Source organism: Charadrius vociferus, unplaced genomic scaffold (genome assembly GCF_000708025.1).
Source record: "Charadrius vociferus isolate BGI_N301 unplaced genomic scaffold, ASM70802v2 scaffold282, whole genome shotgun sequence".
NCBI lineage: Eukaryota > Metazoa > Chordata > Aves > Charadriiformes > Charadriidae > Charadrius > Charadrius vociferus.
In genome coordinates this window covers 9,691,807-9,700,546 of record NW_009647731.1, presented here as the reverse complement: position 1 = coordinate 9,700,546, position 8,740 = coordinate 9,691,807, and the positions used below count along the sequence as shown (strand labels likewise).

Genomic DNA, 8,740 nt, shown 5'->3' with positions numbered 1-8,740 from the left:
CTACATGCCATGTGCATGCTGTCTTCTGACTTCTCTACCGAGTCAGACTGATTAAAAAATCACTAAGTTGAAACTAAGTATTAAGCAGAGGCCTAATCTTAAGAGTCCTTCCAGATTTCTCCATTTAGGGAAGAAATGACATACAAACACACATCCTGTAAACAGCAGTGACATTTTCTTCAAAAGCAAATTCTGTCTTTTTGCTCAATTTATAACTTATTCCCCCCCCCTTAAAAAACAGATCCATTTATTTTGTGTTGCAACCACCCAGTGTCCTTTGGGCATATAGTCACTGTCTTGCGTGTGTCCTCACTTCTGTACATGGGTACAAACACACATACACACGTGCTCACAAGCACAGAGCCTTGGTGTGCGCACAAACTTGCACTGAGATAACAAAATTTAGAAATGACAACTGATTTGTTTGCTTTAATAAAGTCTCCATATGGTATAACAGGGGCTCATATCAGCTAGTTTCTGTTTAGTCAAATCAGCATAAGCAATTTTCATTCCAAGAAATATACCCACCCAGAGAATGCATGAAAATAATTACACTGAATTTAGAAAACAGATCTAGTTAAATCAGGGAGTGTGTTTTTTATGAATGTACAAATCTCTACTCTTCTTACGTGCAGCCTCCCCTGCACATAGGGGAAGACGCAATATGACTGTGGTCAAGATGACCATAGGTGCAGACTTACCCATTTTATCATAAACATACAAATATATTTTAACTATTATAAAAAGTAGCAACTAGAAAGAAACCTTTCTTTTATGCATATAAGCCTCCTAAAATAAATCTATGCTAAAATCACTAGTATCCCAGTTGTTGCCTTTTCTTATAATTTTCTTTGCTGATTTAAGATTATAGACCAGTCTCATTAAGAGCTGCTGTGGTTCATCCTTTCGTCCACTTCTGATTTCCACTAGCATGGCTCCATGGTGGGTTGTTGCAGGGAACTGGACCCAGCTGAAGGTGAATCTTTTTTATTTTTCCTTAAGCCTACATGGCAGAAAGATCTCAAAAACTCAAGTAATCTCAGCAAATTATCAAAAAGATAAGCTACTGAAGACTTACCCATATACCCTACTGTTCCTACTCTTCCACGGATTGATTCACCCTCAGGGATTTTAACAGCTAGACCCAAATCAGATATTCTAATATGGCCTGGAAGGAATAAAGAAACAAAACAGCACAAAGCAGATATAATAATATGACCCAAATTAGTGCAAAACCACAACTGTTGTCATTGCTACAATACTCTTGCAATTTACTGTTCAGACATTTTAAGAAAAGAGTGTTCTGAATCGCTGAACTGGAGCAGTTTCATTGATAAGGAAAAGAGGAATTATTAAGGGCATTACAATGCAGTGAAATTAATTTTAACAGTGAGGCTGCGGACCAGAGTGGACTGTGTTAGTTTTTTTTAAACCAACCAAAAAAAGGCAATGAGAAACATGCTGTAAGGAAGTATCTTGAACTGATCGCAGGGGATGATGGATGGGCTGACATAATTCCTGAACTCTCTGATGGCTGAAGGGGCTACATCTGGTCTGTAAGTCAGCATGAGATTTGATTATCGCTGCCTTCAGCAACAAACGGGTACCTGGGTTTGCATAAAATGAGAGTTGGCTCAGCAAAGGATGAAAGTGCTGTTGAAAACGGAGCGGGAAGCAGAGATTTTGAAATCACAACTGCCTTTGTGTTGTGTCAGCTTTGCAACAATAAGGGTGGAAAAACAATGGGAAAAGGCAGACACCCCCAGCAGAGCCGCGCTCTCGAGAAGAGACCCTGCTGAGCAGCACGGCTGCTTCATTCCACCCGTGCTGTGAGCTCCAGCACTTCACCCACCCTAAGACAGGAGCATTAGTGTATGCTGAGCTTCTTAGTCACTTCAGAGCATTATTTCTCTTTGTGCAATATATATCCTAAAACTAACTTAATCTACTTTACTGAGAAAGCATCTCTGTAAACCTCTAAGACTTACCATAATCATCTAGCAGGATATTTTCTGGCTTCAAATCTCTGAAAAGGAAAGATAGCAGTTACTTGTATGAAGCCGGTTTTGATAACATAACCATACGACAGTGTGTAAGCGCGTTTATTACTAGTAATAAACCAACCGAGTGTCAACTCAAACAGCAAGGAACTCATGAAACCAACACAACTTTCTACAACTCACTTCACAGAGAGACTGAAACCATATGCCTTTTTCTATGCCGGAGTTACATTTTTTCACTAAGCCAAGCTTTTAGTTCCTAATCCACTCTATAATAGACTCATCCATCTAGTCCAGTAAGCCCTGTAAATCAAGCCCTGCAGTCCTGTGTGTTGTTCAATCTCTGTAACATTTTCTGTCATAAAATCTTTTGTTAAAAAGAAAATTATTTTACATTTGAAAATATTTTGTTTGCGTATGAAATAGCAATCTGTTGGGCTCAAATTTTCTATGCCTGGCATCTGACTCAGACCAAATATGTGAATGTTTGTACGTGCACTTGTGCACCTGTGTAATAATTTCAGCGAGTTTGGAAAATGAGGGGCAGAGGGGAGGAATGCTGTGCCCAGTCTAAGATTTTTCTTACAAACATTTGTGAAACTCTAGTGCCTGTGTGGTTTGGAGCAACGCCATGAAAATTGGCAAGGTGGTCACTCTGATGTCAAAGATGTGCCTTTTACTGCTCTTGTGAAAAAAATTTTCCCAAATCTGGCCAAGTTATAAACTTCTGAAAAAAAAAAAAATAACCTCAGTTTTCATACATTTAGCAGAGCCTTGGCAGGTCATTCTTCCAAAAGGTTTGTCTGCACCAAACCCGCTCCACCAGTTGTGGCTTCCAGATGCTGCCCAGGCCAGCCATGCTCAAGTCCCCTCGTTTGACCAAGGCTGTTTTCCAAAGCTGCGGAGCTGAGCACAGCTTTGCAGCCGCCGCTGCCGTTCCTGGATGCGGTGGGCTACCGTCGGTCCTCCCTGTGCCGCTGAGCAGGGCGAGTGCAGAGCGGGAAGGAAGCCAGCCTTTGTGGGATGGGACCGGGAGGTGTCAGAGGGAAGATGGGGACGTGCTGGGCAGGGAGCATCCCAGAAGGGCTGCGCGCCGGGAGCAGGCTGTGCTGGCTCAGGAGCCCGAATAAGGCATGAGCACGGCTGGATGAGGCAGGAAAAAACGTATTGCTGCCATTCCCAACATCATGCCCTGACTTTTATCTGATCAACTCCTACCGAAACACAACGTTTAGCCTGGTGCAAATCCAAGAAGTGCTTGGCCTCCTCTTTTTTTCAACGCCTCCTTGCATTTGTGAACCAGCTTGATCCTGTTAGCTTCCCAGCAAGACGCGTTTCTTTTCAAAGCGCAAAGAGAGGGGGGCGTACAAGAGAAACCCTCGCGCCAGGAGACCAGTGCATTGCACAGAGCCTGTGCAGGAGCCCGCCCTGCCTTTCAAGCTGTCGTGGATTTTCCTGTGAGCGGAGAGGGGTGTTTTATACTTTTGACAATGCTGAGACTAAAATTTCAAAACTTGTCTCATTTTTATTTATTATTTCAAGCGAGAACATAGAGCGCTGTGAATAATCTCCTCTTCTTGCTTGCTTCAGACCCTCTTGACCTCTCAAGATAAACTTCGCTGTGTACCCCGTGGTACCAAGCCTACTTTTCAAACAAACAATACTGAAATATGTGAAGGGCGGCTGAATGCAGAGGAGAAGCTGTGATTTTGTTTAGTATACCACCATGGGCTTTCCTTGCCTATCAGCAGAAGGTTTCCAATGCTGGAGCAGCAGAGTCACGGGCATTTCCTATTTATTTTTAAAAATTTATTCAGAATCCCTTAAGAACTATTTCCTTGAAGAACTCAAAGTTCATTACTTGCTTCGTCTCCCACTCCAGCAGTTATTAGTCCCACTTAAAGCTGTAACTGTGGCCAAATGACAAGAATCCTGCATGCAAGTTGGGAAATGTTGTCTTTGAAGGAGAAAATGAGAGTCCACGAGGACTCTGAGAACTGCAGTTTGGTCTTTACAGTCCTCTGCGAATTAGGGCAATTAGGGCAGTCTTTCCTTCACCCAAGATGTCAGTTGTCATTTCTGTTTTCAGATTTCTGGTTCCTCAGGATTAAGTCTGGCTTCCTTTGCGGGGCCAACACTTCCAAGTGCCAAGGAGGACACTTGGAAGTGATTTTTGTACCAAAATGTCTTAGGAGAAATAAAACTTCCTGGTGGACACAGTTAGTTTCAGTGGCCAGTCCAGCCCAAACCATGACACATGTAAAGGTATTTCCCGATGGTATAGCTTCCCATATGCAAACTAGCCTTGCCTTAATATACTGGAACATAAACTGCTGGCACTGAGCCCATGCTGGAAAGGCGATGGTACATTGTTTGGCTGTACAGGACAGCATAAACAACTCAATTAGTCATAGGGGACAAGGCTTTATTGTATGTTTGTGTAATGCTTAAGACAATATGATCTTCATGCTGCCTGCAGCTTCCACACATGACTATAGTATACATATAAATAATTCATATATATTTTATATAATATACACACATAAATAAAAATTTTAATGTATATTTATATGCATATAATTCGAGGAGAACCAGCAGCTTTTTATGTTTGCTTTCCACAAACAATCGACCTGTTGACCTTTACTAATGTAATGCAGTTGAGAAATGTAAGGTAAGCGCCATGTTTAGCAAGGGAATTCTGAATTAGATAAATCTGACTCTGAGCCTGGTTGTTCTCTCGGGTCACGTCCACAGCACATGTCACCGGCCCATGAGATGGGGATGTATTTTAAGATGCTGTGTTTAACTCAGAAGCATTTTGCTCATACAAAATGAAATTAAGTCTGAGGAATAAGTGTTTTGTGATGAATTATTCACCTTGAGAAAGTGGTAGCATTTAGCTGCTATATTTTATTGACCTATATAGCACTTCTCACAGGTCCCAAAACACGCTGCAGTATTACAAATTAGGGGTCTCTGCAGATGCTCCTAAAATACTGCTAGAAAACGTCACCTACAAGGATATAATATCATTCATCACCAAAATGAATGTGCCATCTGAGGGCGTAAACTAGCAACTCTTTTATGAGGAACATCAAAACAACTGCTAAAGGGAGTAGGATGCCATTTCTTTCAGAGCCACGTACTGTTTAGGTGGCCAGATCTCACTTGTTTTATTAGAAAGTGGCATTAGTATGGCATTTTAGCAGCCATGTTATGAATGCACCAGTCGTTTTCGTGAATAAAATAGGCTTGTGATCTAGTACTTTTTAAAGAAACACTATAATACCTCCTAACACTTTTTTGAATGTGTTAGAATGTTTTTTTTTAAAAGGAAGCCAGACATGCCACTCCTTATTTGATTTTTCAATTGACATTAAACACTTAATTCTATTTTGTTCCTTGGGAAAAAAATCTCCTTCTTGGGCCAGTACCAACTAAAGCAGCATGTTATCTGCCTGCCCTCCTTGTGCCAGCTAGCAAGATCCGAGTCACAGTCAGGCAACTAAGTGGCAGTTTCCTAGAGATCTCCTCTGAGAAACAATATCATACTTTCCACCTATACAAGTATATGTATAATGCTTATTATATATGGGCATATCAAATGATTTAAAATGTGGCTTAGTGTTTAAAAATAATGTATTATTGTCTATTAATCATTGTCCTTGGAAGTTCTTTCATCAATTTACAGGGCCTCTTCTGCTGTGAATGCCAGCAATAATGATTTCACAAGCTGGGATGATGAAGACAAACACTAAATGTTGTTTACAACTACATTGGTCGTTGATTAAAAAAAAAAAAAAATCCTCATGGAGTCGCAAGAACTCTGTCTGCTTATCCAGCAAGTAAACCCTCTGATGCCCTGGAAAAGTGTTTGTACTGAGCTGCAAGCCAGACTGGAAGCTGAGAACTTGAAACTTGTCCTTCTTGAAGCTGGCTGCCTGTCACCGCGCCGGGCAGCGCTCTGCCCGCTGGCTGCACCCGCGGCCGGTGGGATGCTGCCAGCAGGACGCCTCCGTCGCACGGCTGTGAATGTGCCTCCTTCCACGGCTGGCAGACTATGGCCACCACCATGGTCCCATCTAGCTAATCAAACTAGTTCATGTCCCAGAGCGTAAATCCAATCCAAACACCCTTCTGGGATAGGAGCAATGTTTTTTCCACATCTGACATGCCGCAGCCTGTAACACAATATAATCTAACTAATTAAAATAGAGGCTTGAATAGAATGATCTCCATTTCATACCAACTAGAAACTAAATTCCCTAATGAAGTCCCTTTAAAGGAACTTTTCTAATTTTCTGTGTCACCCAGTGCATGCTGAGGTAGGGTTTGGGGAGCTTTGTGTTAGTTCTGTATAATTCAGACAGGATGTATTTAGTGAAGCAACTGCATCCTTCCATGATTACTGACTCATACTGTATTTGTACAGGGCTCTGCAAAATTTCAGCCAAAGCACAGAGACATCTAAGCTACACAGCACTCCAATGAGTAGGGAGGATGCAGGCAATTCTTTTCTACCCAGAAAAGATGTCCTAAGATTGTAGAGAGTGCATACCTGTACACAGTATTTTCTCTGTGTAGGTCTTCTAAGCCACAAAGAATCTCTGCTGCATAAAACAAAGCTCTTTCCTCTTCAAAGCCCGGGTTTCCCATGTTGTAGATATGAAACTTCAGGTCACCTCCATTCATTATGGTCAGAACTAAACACAGTGCATCCTTTGTTTCATAGGCATAGGCTAAATTGACCTAGAAAAAGATTTGTAGCATAGTTGTGACAGTTCCATCAGCTGCTAAGAAGAAAGCCGTAACTTTTCATCAAAGATATATAGAAAAGAATATATTGACTGAATTTGTTATGGGCCTTATTACAATAGCAAACATAACATTTCAAAAGTAGAGAAAAATCAGATTTTAAGATTTTAGAGATTTATTTGTTGAATCCAGCCTATTCATCATCAGAAACCCTCAAGGTTAATGCTCAGATAGCTTCACAGGCTGGACAAACATACTAACTCCAGGCATGCTTTTCCACGTAAGAGAAATATTAATAATCAAGCCAATCTACACCTCCCGCTGCACTGTTTTGCTGGATAGCTGTCAAAAACCCATTATCTCAGTAGGTTCTGAGGGGTGCCCAGATAGCCCAGTCCTGCAGTGGTCAAATGGACCATCACTGAGGCGTGAAGGTCAGCGTCACCCCTGCGAGGCTCTGATGGGTGCCCCAGGAACAATCAGAGACGCCAAAAGCTACCCATCACTTCTAAACATGCGCCATTGCCTTTGCTTCTGCCAGAGCTAAGTAAACATCTTGCATCTGTCGTATTCATAGTGTTTCCCAAAATAAGTATAAAGAACACAACAGATGCTGAGATAACACCTTTTTTTTTAAAAACAAAAAAATCTAAGGCAAGTTTTTAAAGAGACACAAAAGCTGGCATGACTCAGGAAAGCCCCACGCCAGGCAGACCAGCCCCACGTCACTGGCTAGATGTTCCCACTAGCCAATCTCTTCTGACCTATTCGGGTTGAATCTCCTTCAGTCTCCTCCAAGTTCCTCTCTCCCAGACGCTGGGAATTCAGGTAATCACACTGGATAAAAATAGCTCGCCCTGATGCAGCCCTGATGCAAGCCAAGGCTGTGAAACACATCGTGTTCTCATGGCAGAAACAGGCACCTTGTTTGGTGCATTTCTCACAGACCAGAGATTAAAATGAGACTCGGCAAAGGTGCATGGAGCAGAACTACGGTGCAAAGCGAAGGGATCCAGCTTCTGGCATCTCTCCCGTAGCAGGAGTTGGGAGAGACATCAGATTCAACAAGAGACAGTGCTCAGCAGGTGAGCAGGCAGCTGAGCGCTGGGGGAAGTTCAATACTCACTACAAACTGACTATTGACTTTCTCTAAAATCTGCTTTTCGTTTAGTGCCATGGATTCGCCTTTCCGCTTTTTTATTCTCTTCTTCTCTAATCTCTTGCAGGCGTACATCTTCCCTGTCGCTCGGACTTGGCAAGCGCAGACCTGCGAATGAAAGAGAACAATTGCTGGGTAAGTCGAAGCAACCGCTGTGGCTGGGTGGCACTTTACTCCTCACGATCTGATCCGATTTAGTCCTTTTAAGGTTAGAGACGGCGGCGTAGCGAATAAGGCACAGGCGGGGGGGCAGCTGGGGAACCGACTACTGTTTCCAAACCTGCTGTGTAATATTGGTTTAATTATTTCACTTTCCTCCGCCTGCTTCCTATCCCACCTCCTTTTGTCTGCGTTGATTGTAATCTGCTCAACTAAAGCCCGTCCTCCCCTTCTGACTCCGCTGCCGAGGCAGCCACCTCCAGCCATCAGTAAGACACAAATAAGGGTGTGACCCCGATTCCACTGCAAATGCAACACTCGAATACAAAACAATTCTCAGAAGTGTTCTTTTGAGATTACAGTGTCATGAGAGGTTAAGTAAGGCTGTCGGCAATTAATGAAACTCAGCCTCTGTCGCATCAGGCTCCCGTCACCTGCAGTGCCTGAGAAGTAAGGAACGCTCTTAACAGAAACTTTCAGAATTACTCACCTCCCCAAAGCCGCCTTTCCCGAGTACCCTGTACTGCCGAAACGTGTTTTTCGTTACTGGTTGCCTGGAAGAAAAAGGAAATAATAATAATAATAAAAAAGACACACTACGTTTAATGCACTCTCTGTGATTTATTTATTTCAGAGCATATTTTTGAAAAGCAAAATAGATAAATAT

At 42.4% G+C, this 8,740-nt stretch overlaps 1 protein-coding gene across 1 annotated transcript in view; it reads right to left on the bottom strand.

The window, feature by feature from the left end:
• Positions 1-8,740, bottom strand: part of GRK5 (G protein-coupled receptor kinase 5) — a 165,091-nt gene that overhangs the window by 14,192 nt on the left and 142,159 nt on the right. Inside the window, 5 exon segments of the mRNA XM_009881651.1 lie at positions 1,079-1,168; positions 1,989-2,026; positions 6,559-6,749; positions 7,882-8,022; positions 8,564-8,627. Of these exon segments, the coding sequence (XP_009879953.1) occupies positions 1,079-1,168; positions 1,989-2,026; positions 6,559-6,749; positions 7,882-8,022; positions 8,564-8,627 (524 nt within the window).